The sequence below is a fragment of the Hippocampus zosterae genome, chromosome 13 (genome assembly GCF_025434085.1).
Source record: "Hippocampus zosterae strain Florida chromosome 13, ASM2543408v3, whole genome shotgun sequence".
In the NCBI taxonomy this organism is placed as follows: Eukaryota; Metazoa; Chordata; class Actinopteri; order Syngnathiformes; family Syngnathidae; genus Hippocampus; species Hippocampus zosterae.
In genome coordinates, this window is record NC_067463.1 from 11,184,418 (window position 1) to 11,198,897 (window position 14,480).

General features: G+C 42.3%; 1 protein-coding gene across 1 annotated transcript in view; it reads left to right on the forward strand.

Moving 5' to 3' along the window:
- Positions 1 to 1,281: 1,281 nt before the first annotated feature.
- Positions 1,282 to 14,480, forward strand: part of LOC127613504 (ankyrin-1-like) — a gene marked incomplete at its 3' end in the record, with an annotated part of 46,214 nt that continues 33,015 nt past the window's right edge. The window contains exons 1-5 of the mRNA XM_052084568.1: positions 1,282 to 1,702; positions 6,700 to 6,801; positions 12,670 to 12,768; positions 14,168 to 14,266; positions 14,357 to 14,455. Coding sequence (XP_051940528.1) covers positions 1,577 to 1,702; positions 6,700 to 6,801; positions 12,670 to 12,768; positions 14,168 to 14,266; positions 14,357 to 14,455 — 525 coding nt within the window. The remainder of the gene's footprint in view (positions 1,703 to 6,699; positions 6,802 to 12,669; positions 12,769 to 14,167; positions 14,267 to 14,356; positions 14,456 to 14,480) is intronic.

Here is a 14,480-nt window from a genome sequence, read left to right on the forward strand (position 1 = left end):
AGCCCTCCATGTTCTCAAGCATACTATCATTTTTCCCTTACTCAAATTCGGATACACTCTCATCCACTACTAATACACAACTGAAATGTTTTTGCAGTCACAAATATTACTGAAATTCTCTCGTACAGACCCGCCCAGAGCTCAGTCTTTACCTCCCCCCGGGGGTACATAAAATGCATTGGGGTTGGGGGGGGGGGGGGGTCCTAATTTTCACAGTATTTATTTTGCTCTTTATTTTTGATGATGCTACTGTAGCCTATTTGTGCAGCACCACCACAGTCTGGCTTGAATGGTACCCTTGAAACACCTGCTGCCATAGACACCATTTGCAGTACATATGCATACTGGAAAAGTGAAGCGATCTGTGAAGATGCCTTGTAGAGATGTATCAACCGTTTTACTCTTATAGCCGGAATCATGGGAGTTGGAGTCACCCATGGATGCTGCTTTTGGGGTTTGACGCATTCTTGCCGAGCATCTTGGTGGGTGGTCATGGGTGTGCTAAACATCATACACACTCAAAAGACGTTTTTTCAGTAATCTATATGAGTACATTTAAATAGTGTAAGTGAGTCTGGCAGTATTGTGTGAGTAAAAACCTTTTAGTCGCATGTGCGAGTGTTTCAGTTGTGTGCGTGAGAGTGTTTCAGCACAATTCCTTGGAATGTTTCGCCATTGTATGTCAGCGTTTCGTTCGTCTGTGAGAAAGACTTTCAATAATGTTTGTGCGTGTGTGTGTGAGAAATAATCCTGAATATTGTCCCTGACGGCCCCCCATAATAAATGATTACCCCCAATAGTATTAAAGCTTTTGCCTTCTCATGCCACACTGTCAGGATTTTTTTTTAATGTGTGCTTTTGAGACAACAGTAGAGAGATTAGCTTTGGCTGTAGCTGTCGTTTGACTGTTGGCTCTCAGCTGCGCTAAACCCCTTACACACTGAACGCTGCACTTCACATACACACACTCAGGCACAAATGTTTTAAAGCCACATCTGTTCACATGGAGAAGGGTGTTCATGTACTGTACATCTGGACCGGGTCATATCCTGCACGTATGTGTGTGTGTGCGCACGTGTGTGTGTGTGCGTGCGTGCGTGCGTGTGTGTGCGTGAGGATAAAATAATGACTGAATGGATGAGTCTCACTGTTATCATTCACCACTCCTTTTCACTCATTATTTCCTTCCCTCATTCATGGACACACAAATGCTTGATTTGCGCTCTGCATAACTAGATGTGTGTGTGTGCTTTGAGATGTGAAAATCCAGCAGTGTTATCCTGTGGGAGCGTCAACATTTTTCTACAAGGACTGTGGAGATACAACTAAAGGATCAGAGGAGTTGAAGTGGAATCTTTTGTTGGATATTCCACCAAGGGTCATTTTGGAGACGCTTCACTCAAGAGTTTTGTGAGGGCGGGTGATCTTAAGATCTAATTCGGATTCATTTACATCACAAAGCTTTCTGTGTTTTGACTTGAGCTTTAAGATTAAAATACTTAGCACATGAGGTGTTATTAGTACTTATTAGCACATTTTCATTCATAGAGACAGTCATAGTTAGGAAATCGTAGTCATGGCCCATGCTGCTGCCCACTTGAAGAAGGCGCGAGAGCTCGAGCTTCATCCAGAGTACAAGGCGCTGCAGAAAGCCAGAGAGAGGCGGCGGCGCCAGCGGGAGAGGGCTGAGCGAAAGCGGCAGGTAAAACACATCTGTCTCAGCTGCTCTGACTACATCTAATAACCGTTTGCTGTAGTTCGATCGATCACCAAAAAAAACAGTCCAGACAGCTTGTTTGATGCATTTTTCAACAGAAGAGCACCGGCGACAGGCTTATGGAGAAAGGCAACTTTGAAGGTCAAACAATCTATTCCGCAGTGCTGCTCAACTGTTGATTTTAGTTAATTTTTTTATGATTTAGGGGGTGGGGGGGAAGTCCAATAAAAAGTACGAAACTGAAAGAATGAAATCACCATTGTCATACCAGTTACCTAAAACTATGAGTATTTTCAATATAAAGAAAAAGTAAATTATTCTATCGATACCAACCATGTATTGTATGTATGTAAGTATGCTATCCTTTTAACACTGATGCACTGTTGCAATGCAGAAATGCAAGTTGTGTTATGTATCAGTTCTCAAGCACGACAGTTTACTTTAAACATTATCATATGGGAGTTGGCCAACTGCAAGGGCCTTATGTGAGATCAGATTCAAATGAGCATTTCCCAAGATGATAACGCACAGTGACAGCGCACTGATAAGAAGTACTTCCTGATCTTTATTTATCTTTATTTTTTTTCTTTTTGATTTTGTTGATTCATCATGCTTTATCAAGTGGGAAAAAATCCAGTTCTTCCTGTGTGGGAGATAATCTTACAAAACCATCCAAAATTAGGAACAGGCCAACTAGCATTTGATTTCACTGAATATACTAACAGTAGATGCTGTTAGTTTTAGCCACGAAGATAAGAAGCAGCATTTTATACCCAAGAATCATAATGTGTCCTAATGTACAGTACAGTTAAGCTTGCATTTTAATGATGATGATTTTTATGATGCTTCAGTGTTCGCATCGACTCAGGAATTGTGTGTATAATCCAGTATCCCTCATTAGATGATTGACAAATCCTGCACAGTAGTACAGATTATAGCTGCTTCTCAATCAAGTCAATCTTTGCCTCCGCTGGCATGATTCTTGTTTGTGGCGTTGCACATCTTTCTGTCTTTCACACATACAATGAGTACATATTGTCTTTGTATTCACAGTTGGCCATTCACAAATTCACAGATTTCCTTTGGAACCTTTCCTCTGTTTTCCAATGAAAATCATATTTGCTGTTTTTGTACTCAGGCCAAAGCTATTAAAGTGTGGCAGGATCTGGTGGAAAGGTGGTGGTGGTGTTTAGTTTGATACGTTGACAGTGGGGCGTTTTTGTTTAGTTTTTTTTCCTTTGAGCTGCCCTCTTTTGTTGCCATTCATTGAATGCACCGTATGCTCATTCAAAAGTGAAACTGATGTTGCTGCGTCTTGCCTGTTTTAACCTCTAACAGAGATAAAGTGATCAGTGGTGCAATACCTTACTATGACAGTTGGGCAGTTGGTGCAGACAATCGTTGCACCATTTTTTTAAGTGACCCGTGTCAATAATTGTAGTACAACTTTGGGTGTGCAGTTATACAGAAAGTCATTGTGCGTGTGTCTGGTGCTGTGGAATATTGATCAACAACAATGGTTCAAGTATATAGATGATCAGTGCGGTAATACAGTTCCACGTATTGCAAATGCAAAGAGACACTAGAGATTTGAGTTACTGTTTATGGAGTCAATGGTGAGAGGGAAGAAGCTGTTCAAATGTCTGCTGGTTTTGGTGCTCATGGTTCAGTAGCGCTGACCTGAATGGAGTAGCTGGAAAAGGTGGTGGGCAGGGTGTGGGGGTGTCCAATAGGATTTTCCGTGCCCCTGTCTTGGTTATAGCTGTGTGCAAGTCTTTGATAGTGTGTAGGGCAGTACCGTTGATTGTTTCCGCAGTCCTAACTGTCCGTTGCATTCGGATTTTGTCCTTTTTTGTAGCGGCCCCGAACCATACTGTGATGGAGGAACACATGACTGATTCCATGACTGCTGTGTAGAACTGTCTCGGCAGCTCCTGTGGCAGGCCGTGCTTCCTCACTAGCCTCAGCAAATGCATCTTCTGCTGAACCTTTTTCTGGATGGAGTTAATGTTGGCCTCCCACTTCATGTCTTGAGAAACTGTGATTCCCAAGAATTTGAAGGTCTCGACGGTTTCCACAGGGCAGTTGGATAGTGTGAAGGGCAGCTGTGGCGAAGGATTTTTCCAGAAGTCCACAATTATCTCTCCAGTCTTGAGCGTGTTCAGCTCCACGTTGTGTTGGCTGCGCCAGAGCGCCAGCTACTTCACTTCTTGGCGGTACACAGACTTGTTGCTGTCTTTGGTGAGGCCGGTGTCGTCTTCGAGCTTTATGAGTTTGACGACTGGGTGCGTTGACGTGCAGTTGTTCGTGTAGACTAAAGGGAGAAGAGCAGCGGAGAGAGGACGTATCCTTGAGGGGCCCCAGTGCTGAGGGTGTGTGTTGATGATTCATTCATTCATCTTCCTAACCGCTTGATCCTCACTAGGGTCGCGGGGGGTGCTGGAGCCTATCCCAGCTGTCTCCGGGCAGTAGGCGGGGGACACCCTGAATCGGTTGCCAGCCAATCGCAGGGCACACAGAGACGAACAACCATTCGCACTCACACTCACACCTAGGGACAATTTAGAGTGTTCAATCAGCCTGCCATGCATATTTTTGGAATGTGGGAGGAAACAGGAGCACCCGGAGAAAACCCACGCAGGCCCGGGGAGAACATGCAAACTCCACACAGGGAGGCCGGAGCTGGAATCGAACCCGGTACCTCTGCACTGTGAAGCCGACGTGCTAACCACTGGACTACCGGGCCGCCCCTGTGTTGATGATGATATTTGCATTTTGGAAGTAAAACCTACAAGCCACGCAACAGACATCCAACCTGCTGTGGTTTTCAGTGGCGTTTCCATATATTTTCCAAAATACTGAAACCTGACCTGAGTCATTTATCCAGGCCTGACCTCCTGCATTCCATCGTGACTTTTGCCGTTCCTGAAGAGTAGTATTGGGGAAGGCCGTGCGCGCTTCAGTCCAAGCCGAGCCCAGCTGTCATGGACGACGCTCTGGGCACACACAATGGCAGAAGAGACGGTCTAGAAGGGTTAAAAATAACCAAGGCAGGAGAGTTGACAGTTGTTATCATGCCGACTGGGAGAGAGCATTGGTAGAGGAAGAGGAGGCCGGACTGTGAGCCTTGGCGAGAACTCAGAATAAGCCAAAGAAATGGGAAGCTGAGGGGTCTTTTGGCTGAGAGGGGACAGAGTGATGTTATTACCAAACACTGTGGATGAGATTCAGCATATAGCAGCAGCAGGTTGAAGACATGGACACATTTAATGGCTTGCAGGATTTTTCGACCATTTGCCAACCAAATGTCCGGAAATTGGACGTGAGTGGGAAGACTTGCACAGAAGGATTGCTGATGAAATAACTTTCAGGTTTGAGTTTTAAAGTTGAGGAGTGACTTTTGGACCTACCAGTAATTTGCTCAACATGGGCAACTCGGCAACTTGTTTGTCCTGTAGATCAGATAAAACGTTACGACAAACTGCTTGGAGTGAAAAAGATTTGAGTCAACAAAGTGACCAGTACGGGGCATCTGGATCTAATGAATCAGTGGTAAGAGACCAGGAGGTTCTGTTTCTGATATGTTATATTATGGATTTTTTTTTTCACAAATTCAAAATGGATCTTATACATGATGAAGGTGGACTTTGTGTGTTGTAACATGTCACATGAGAGATGGGCCTTGTTCCTGCACAGTGGGTGTGGCTTTATCCCATATGTGATTAGGTTTGAGCCTGATGTTGTGAGACTTATCGAGTTTGTATCATGTTATTTGTACAATCTGGACTGAAATGGCAACGCTTATTCCATTGATGGGATATTCCTCTCATAAAACTGAAAAATAACCCAAATTTACTTCAAGAATAAGCATTTTTAGTCACAATTCTTGAATGTTTTGCACCCGGTTGTGGACATGCTAAACGTGAACAAAACCTGAGTTGTACCATCATCATCTTAAAGTCAACATTGTGTGATTTAACTCAATGATCGCACTATATGGGAGGTGGCCTGGCTGGTTCACAGACCACAAAAGCATGTGAGCAATTTCGCATACCGGTACTTGCTTTGAGCACTGTGAGACAAGCCAGTGAATCTGATTTTTGCATGTATTGCTGCTCTTATTGTAGTCGCTGCATTTTAGGATTTTTGTTTTTAATGTTATCATATCGAATCAAACAGTCTGATTCTGGCACCTAAAATGCAATTGCATGTGGAGGTTTACAGTTTGAAAATGGTGTATATCAATTGCAGTAATAATGACAAGAAGATATCTGGGATCCCGTAGGAAATACGAACACAAAATATACCGCAATGTGCAACTATTCATAGCAGGAAGAGCAATGTGTTAATAATACCGAAATTTGAATTTGTGTTCACCGAATGTTGACAGGTTCAAACATGTAAATATACATTCACTTTCCAAAAATAGAGAATAATTTACTGCCGATACCCCAACCGGTCTGGACATTTGTAACTTATGTTACAGTGAGATAGTAAGAAGGCCTCAGAATATTTCTGGATGGTACTGAATCCAGGTCAGAGGATGAGGGTCGTGGTCACCATCCGAATCACGTCGTTCGTCTTCTTCCTAGCCTAGATGATAACTAGATCAGCGTTTTTGAGGAACTTTGAATGAATACATTCCCGCAAAATGGGTAAAATTAAGTATTACAAAACCTTTAAATGAAAATGCATTGAATAGAGTGTGTAAGTGTGTGTGTGTGTGTGTGTGTGTGTGTATGTGTGTGTGTGTGTGTGTGTCCCATAGCTACAGTGCAGTTTTTGTGTTTGGTGGTTAAGAAAATCTTACCTAGACAAACAGGTAGTCTGAGTGTCACAGCAAAATAACACTGAAAAATAACAAGTTTTTACCATTTTTAAATCAACTCTTGTGATGCAATGAACGTTACAGCCAAAGAGCTCTGAAACAAGGATATTCAACACGCTCTAATAAACACTTCAATGTGTTTTCCTCACTCCAGTCGGACAGCAACACCAGTTTCCTGCGTGCCGCCAGAGCTGGAAACATCGATAAAGTCCTTGAGTTCTTGAAAAATGGAGTTGACATTAGCACCTGCAACCAGGTAAGAAACTGTTGAAACTCAAAATGTAATGCGTGTCCTCTAAAGACGTTGCCGTGTCACGGTGACTTCACACAAAGTAGCCTGCTCAGCATCTCTAGCTAATCCAGCCAACACATTAACAAATCTTTCCTCATGCCTCTTCAACCCAACGCTCTGACACCAATCTCAGCCATTACCCCCCAACCCCCAACAACTGGTCTTTGCTTCCCCCTTGCACCCACCCTCAACCGCATTCCACATAAGAGTAAGGAGGGTGCAAAATATCTTCCACCTAAAAGTCAGACGGCAACATGATTTACAGTTGTCACAAGGTTGGATTAAAGCATTGGAGGACTAGGTGTGTATCTTGTGTGTCAAAGGAAATAGCTGTGTCATTACACTCATATCCCTTGATAGCATCTATTTATATTCCGGGCTCTAACTGGTCAGCTGAGAGGAAGTGCCTGCTACCCACCTCTAACTCTGCTGTTTGTTGTCCCTTGCACCATGGCTGTTGTTTGTACTTATCTTGTCCATTCATGCACACATACACACTCGCCTACACGCATCACACACAGGGTGCTCCTTGTTCTCTGCAACAGGAGACCCCTGCCCTTTATAATATCTGTCATGTGTCAGAATGATCAAATGTAACCCCTTGTCAGCTGACCAAAAAGTGTGTGACATTATTTTATTTATAGCCATGTGTGTGTGTGTGCGTGTGTGTGTGTGTGTGTGTGTGGAGGCAAACATTTTCAGATGTTTGTGGTAAATTGGATTAATTGCACATTAGGATTGTTGGAAAATTATTTCTTTGCACCTATAAACTGTCGTGTATTCTAATTCTGCTCCACGTTGAGGATAAAAAAGGTCACCTTGTTCCTGTGGCTTTCATTGTCTGACATTGTTAGTATTGCTTTTCTGTGAGCCAAAACAAGATGTCTGTGTTTGGGGAGGGTGGGCGCCTACTGTATAAAACAGAAGACAACTGCCTGTTCATGTTTGCAAATAAGACATCACTTTAAAAAAAAGAAAAAAAGAAAATGAAAAAAGGCGCATGGACTCTTAGCAGCTACAAACATGGTTGTGTTCGAGCTGTCATCTATGAGCGAAAAAGCCTTTGTTTATATAAGTTCATTCTTCTGCCGTTCCCGCCCCACCCCCACAAATCAATGCAGCTCATATTTGTCTGAGTGTGCTGTCTTATTTTCGTTTTACTTTTTCTCCCTTCATTCAATAAAAAGCTGAAATGTGCAATGGCCTACACTTGCGGGCAGCTACAGTAGCCCGAAATTCATGTTGTTTGTGTTTCAGAGAATCAAACAGCTAAGTTCCTGATTTCACCCATTTGGCCACGCCCCCTATCAAGGGGACACCTCAAAGCAGTATTGCCTCGAAACAAATCACTGCGTGTGACATTGCAGCCAGGAGACTTGATTACATGCGCATCACCGTAGGAGTCCTATCGAGACAATATTGGGTTACCCGAGATTAACAGGGATATTATTGTTTCCAAGGAAATGAGCAGAACCAACCGATGCCTGTGGAAAAGCACTCAATGCAATTACAGAGCCATTATCCGCAGTGGTCAGCTGAGTCATGATATTATATAACCAAAACCTGTAATGGACTTCATATCTGATTGTTCAGTTTATCACGGCGCACACTGTCTGCTCCTTACGAATCAATAAGATAGTATTTATCTGCCAACATTGGATCAGTGAGATTCAGGAAAAGTATTTTCTTTGAGATGGTACAACGTGATATGTAATAAGTGCATCCAAAGATCTTGGAAAGCAGCAATGAGATCAAGTGTGGCGCGCAAAGCCAAAAGTAGCCCAGTTAGTTTGGAGTCAGAGATCCTCCTCCTGACTGTAAAAACACGAGTACTTGCGGATTTCATGAATGAGGCAAACCAAAACAGATGTATTTATTTATTTATGTTAAAACACGGGAAATTATATCGCATAAATGTTTATGCCACCGGGCGGCCCGGTAGTCCAGTGGTTAGCACGTCGGCTTCACAGTGCAGAGGTACCGGGTTCGATTCCAGCTCCGGCCTCCCTGTGTGGAGTTTGCATGTTCTCCCCGGGCCTGCGTGGGTTTTCTCCGGGTGTTCCGGTTTCCTCCCACATTCCAAAAATATGCATGGCAGGCTGATTGAACACTCTAAATTGTCCCTAGGTGTGAGTGTGAGCGTCGATGGTTGTTTGTCTATGTGTGCCCTGCGATTGTCTGGCAACCGATTCAGGGTGTCCCCCGCCTACTGCCCGGAGACAGCTGGGATAGGCTCCAGCACCCCCCACGACCCTAGTGAGAATCAAGCGGTACGGAAGATGAATGAATGAATGAATGTTTATGCCAAGCATGTGTGCTTGTCATCTTTATGTTGCTCACAATTAAAAGGCCATTGCTCCCCTCTCATCCGCCCAAATTTTAATCCTCTGCCAGTGATATCACTCTTAAACTTACACGTTGACATTACTTGCTCTACTGTACTCGTGTGTGTCATTTCAGTTCACAGAAAGCTTGATACTATAGGATGGAGAAGGTCACATGGATATTCCGTTTAAGCTCCCTCCGCTGGAGTTTACTGAAACGTTGTCGATTTACGAGCTACATGTCCATTAGCTAAATGAAGCTTTTAGTTACGGCTCAGAGGAAAAAGAGATTTAGTGTGTGTGTGTTTGTGTGTGTGTGTCTGTGAGAGAGCTATTGTCTCTCCATTTTTGCACGGCACAAAAATTGGACATTCCATCTTTTCTACGCTGATGTGCAGACATTTTGACTGATCCACCAAAGAACCGCATGAACACAAGCTTGTGTCGCTTTCGTATTTTACAGAATTTTTGGCGTCACGTCGATATTACCGACGGCCACCGCTCGTTTCTTTAAACAACACAAGAAGCGATCTCAAATGAGTAATTTATAGCTACACCAAGCGTAATTATGTGTGAAATGTGCCCAAAGCACGCGTGTTAACGTGTGTCGAATCCCACACTTTTGATGACAGGCTAAAACCTGCCAGGCTGCATGCGCTTTCATACGTGCAGCTAGGATCATCTTGACGCACATTTGGAAGCTGCTTCCTTTTTGCTTTTTGGCACTGCAGTGACAAAAATATCGCTGACTCACTAGGCTGTGTGATTTATAATTCATTGATGGGACGGCATTAGAGCACTGGCGATGCGACTGCACGAACGCTGGTACGCGTGCAATGAGCTCAGCGTAATCACACCAACCTGATTGTAGCGATAGGGATTATGATGTTGGACTGCACATGATGCAATACACTCACTGAGCCATATCGTTAGGCACACCTGCACACTCTGCCTCTATTAAGATAATAATAATAGTCATACATGCGGCCCGGTAGCCCAGTGGTTAGCACGTCGGCTTCACAGTGCAGAGGTACCGGGGTCGATTCCAGCTCCGGCCTCCCTGTGTGGAGTTTGTATGTTCTCCCAGGGCCTGCGTGGGTTTTCTCGGGGTGCTCCGGTTTCCTCCCACATTCCAAAAACATGCGTGGCAGGCTGATTGAACACTCTAAATTGTCCCTAGGGGTGAGTGTGAGTGCGAATGGTTGTTCGTTTCTGTGTGACCAATTCAGGGTGTCCCCCGCCTACTGCCCGAAGACAGCTGGGATAGGCTCCAGCACCCCCGCGACCCTAGTGAGGATCAAGCGGTTCGGAAGATGAATGAATGAATAATAGTCATACATAATAATACGTGGTGTACCTTATATAAATCATGAAATGATTATATTCCGGGAGACATGTTTTTAGAATTTAAACAACTTAAAGGATGAAAGTCGTAAGTGATGGCATAGGTGTGCTGTATACTTACCGGTACCTGACTTGGGTGAAGGGAGCGTGCTCACTTGCCCGCTTAGTGACCTGATTGACTGGCGATCAATCCTGGGTGTAGTCCGCCCTTTTGCACAGGTGTGCAGCCACATTGTTTCATCCACTCAAACATTATTTTAACCGCTTTGTCCTTGTGGGTGTGCTGGAGCACTCTTTATTACCACTGTTAGGTTTATGCCCGATTTTATCTTTATAAAAGGGCAATATTTTTCTCAGAATATTATTGCTTGACTCTTGTAAAATCACGTCTGTTTTCCTGTAGTATTACAAATTCAAAGTTTATTTTCATAATATTCATATTTTATATGAAGTAATTAGTTATATTTTTTTATTCAAATGGTTATTCTTTTAAATTATTGACTTAGGGGGGAGAAGAATTTGAACTGAATTGACCATTTCAAATGTATTCTCATAATTGTGTCTATTTACAAAGTGTAATGTTTTTGTTCTTTGTGTTCTTCTACGTTTTGTAGTGATTAGATAAAGATATTTGACTGTCTATGCATGTTGAAATACTTATCCTGTCCAGGGCCTTGGGTGAGCTGGATTCTTTTTTCTTTTTTTTTTTGTTGTTCAGCCAAATGACAAATTGCCAGCTCTTGACGGAGCATATTTTAACATTCACATCACATTCACACGTACCGGCAATTTAGTTTCTTCAATTAACCTCATTTCCATAGCAAGTCATGGGAAGGCCACATTTGACGAATTGAAGAAATATTATATCGGTTAAAATTTGGAGCGACACTAGATTGGGAATTTACAGTATTTGCACATTTTATGCGTTGCATGTTTTTGCACAGAGCATCACGGCAACCTTCATGTAAAACTTTTGAAAGTCACTCATGTTGCTCACTGATCCGCATTGTGATTGGCATAGGTTGCTCCCTGAGGACTGCCCTCTTTTTCTTTTTTGAAAGGATGACATTTAAGTTGCCTCTAAATATGAGTACCCCTGTTTATGTACTTGCGTGTCCTACTTACCCTCTATGACTGTGCAGAAAGTAGGCAGGAACATGACACCCCTTCTGGCATTTAGGAACTAAAGTCTTACCCCTGTGTGTGTGTGTGTGCACGGCCACTTTTTTTTGCTTTTGTGTGTGTGTGTGTGTGTGTGTGTGTGTGTGTGTGTGTGTGTGTGTGTGTGTGTGTGTGTGTGTGCGTGTGCATGTCATATGTGCACAAGTGAAGAAAGGGGGTGCCGGTGGTGTAGGTGTGAGCAACATTTGCAGCTCCTGGTTGACTTCACTGCCAGGCTAATCTTCAGAGCCAGCAGGCACGGGGGAGAGGAGGTGGACACTCCTACAACTTTGGACCGAAACCTGTGGACCACTGTTGATAGTCCATCATTCCAGAATCCATCTGAAAGCATAGATTAGGAAGCCGTAAGAAGGAATTTTGAGAAGAACTGAAAAGATAAGGAAACATTTGTTTGTCACTTTGGTGGGTGTGAACGGTAGAAGCAAGACTACGTTGAACTATTTTTGTAGATAGAAGAAAACAGTACACAATGGAAGAAGAGGAAGATGAGGTGAATATTTGAGTCTGTGTATTGTTGTGCACAGAGTTTTATTCATAAAGTGGAAGTTGACTGTCTCCCTTGATCTATGTATACTGTATTCACAAAAGTTTGTACGGGGTGTGCTATGATCCAACGGGGACGTTTTCTAATTTTGGTGCAGCTCCAGGATTGTATTTGTTTTGCATCACCTCTGCCAGCTACAAATCCAAGGCTTCAGGATAACTAATTGCTGCTACTCCTCCTCAAAATATCAACATTTTGTGTGGATAGAGGATTTTGTTGTTGATGAATTATAAACAAAATATGACAGAAATCGTGGTCTGTCTTGTCAATCAAATTGCGCTGAAATTCTTCCGTTATCTTGCCACTCCATGTCAAGTTTACTAACCTCCATATATGAAATTTTAAAGGATTGACAGGATCTATATATAAATGTCACAGATATGCTCCTGTATCACTATTGAACATTTGATGTACTCTTTGTTTTTGTTGTCCTTGTAGAATGGTTTGAATGCCTTGCATTTGGCGGCCAAAGAGGGACACCAGGACCTCGTGGACGAATTGTTGGAGAGAGGAGCGCCTGTTGACTCATCCACGAAGGTACAGTTTCATTTCGATGTACTCCAATATACAGTGGAACCTTAAGTTATAAACTTAACTCGTTCAGTGAACCTACAGTATTTGTAACCTGCAAAGTTCATAACTTGAGGTTATTTTTCTCAGTGAAAGCTATGGAATTGCAATTAATCTGCTCCAACCCATAAAAAAAGTTATAATTACCCTATTTTTTCCAGCATGTGGTTAAAAATACAAATTCATTCATACATATAAAAAAGTGAAAACACAAGAAATAAAACACAACAGAATAAACTTTTTTTTTTGCTCATTTATTTATACTTCAACTCAGGAGGGTAAATGTGGGAGGAGCATTGTGACACTGGACTGGAGTGAATGTCAGATAAGATGTTTGTTATGTGACTCTCTCCAATCCTCACACTCTGCTTTTGACAGCCAGGCGGGAATCCGTTGCTCAAGTTCTTTCATTGACACCAGTGTGGCCTCTGATATTCGCTTTTCAGGAACCTTGAGGACGCAAAAAAAAGAATAAATCATTTGAACTCATTTGATTTGAGTCAACAACATTTAAAATGGGAGTTTTATGTCACATTGAGCAGCTATTAGATCACATACTGTTAATACTAAAATAAAATACATACAAGTGCTTTACATTGGAAAACTTGGGATGCATCAATTTTTTTACATATGTAAGAAGACCGTCATAAACCTCTATGACCTTTACAGTCAATGGAAAGAAGGATTTTAACATGCTTAACTCTGTGACATTAGGTTAGACTAGTACAGGGCACTTTTGTGCTCAGGGGCCATACTTGATTTTTAATATGGAGGAGATTAGCCTGGTCACTTGTAGATGAGGTTTAAAAAAAAAAAGATAAAATGTACAATATGTGTTTGTATTTTTTTTATAGTATTATTTAGACTTACCGGTAATTCAATTACTGTGTAATTGTGCTCGACTGTATAATAAACAACCGATTTTTTAAAATGCATTTAAGGAATAGTACACGTAAAATTTGTTTCCAAGGTTCCTTTTTCTTTTTTTTTTAAATTTTATTATTGAACAAATTATCGATCCAATTATTTTATGAGACATAGAAATACAAAATAAAATGTGAATAAATACATTTTAATGAATGCATTTTAAGTGGAAATTAAATACAACACATATTACCGCACTCTTACTAATGCAAATGCCTGGTGGGCCAGATTAAAGAATGAAGCGAGCCGTATGTGGCCCCAGAGCCCTACTTTGCCCTGCAGGGATTCAACAAATAAAACAGTCACCTTGGGCACTTCTGAAGAATTCTGCTGTAATTAGTTTTGGCTTGCAACTACTTATTTAAGAAAAAAAAACAAAACAAAAAAAACGAAAGAAGACCAATGGATATACAAGCCACTTAACCCTTACTTCACTCCACAGAAAGGAAACACCGCCCTTCACATTGCCTCGCTGGCTGGGCAAAAAGAGGTGGTCCGGCTTCTGGTGAAGAGAGGAGCTGATGTGAACTCGCAGTCTCAGGTGAGAAGTCTTGAGCACAAGGTACTTGGGCGGATTTCAAAAGCAAACCGCATTGTTTGTGAGCTCTGGCCATCTATTCTCTCCACATAGAATGGCTTCACGCCGCTCTATATGGCCGCACAGGAGAATCACTTGGAGGTTGTAAGATATTTGCTGGAAAATGATGGAAACCAGAGTATAGCAACAGAGGTAACTGAAGAGAAACAAATTAATA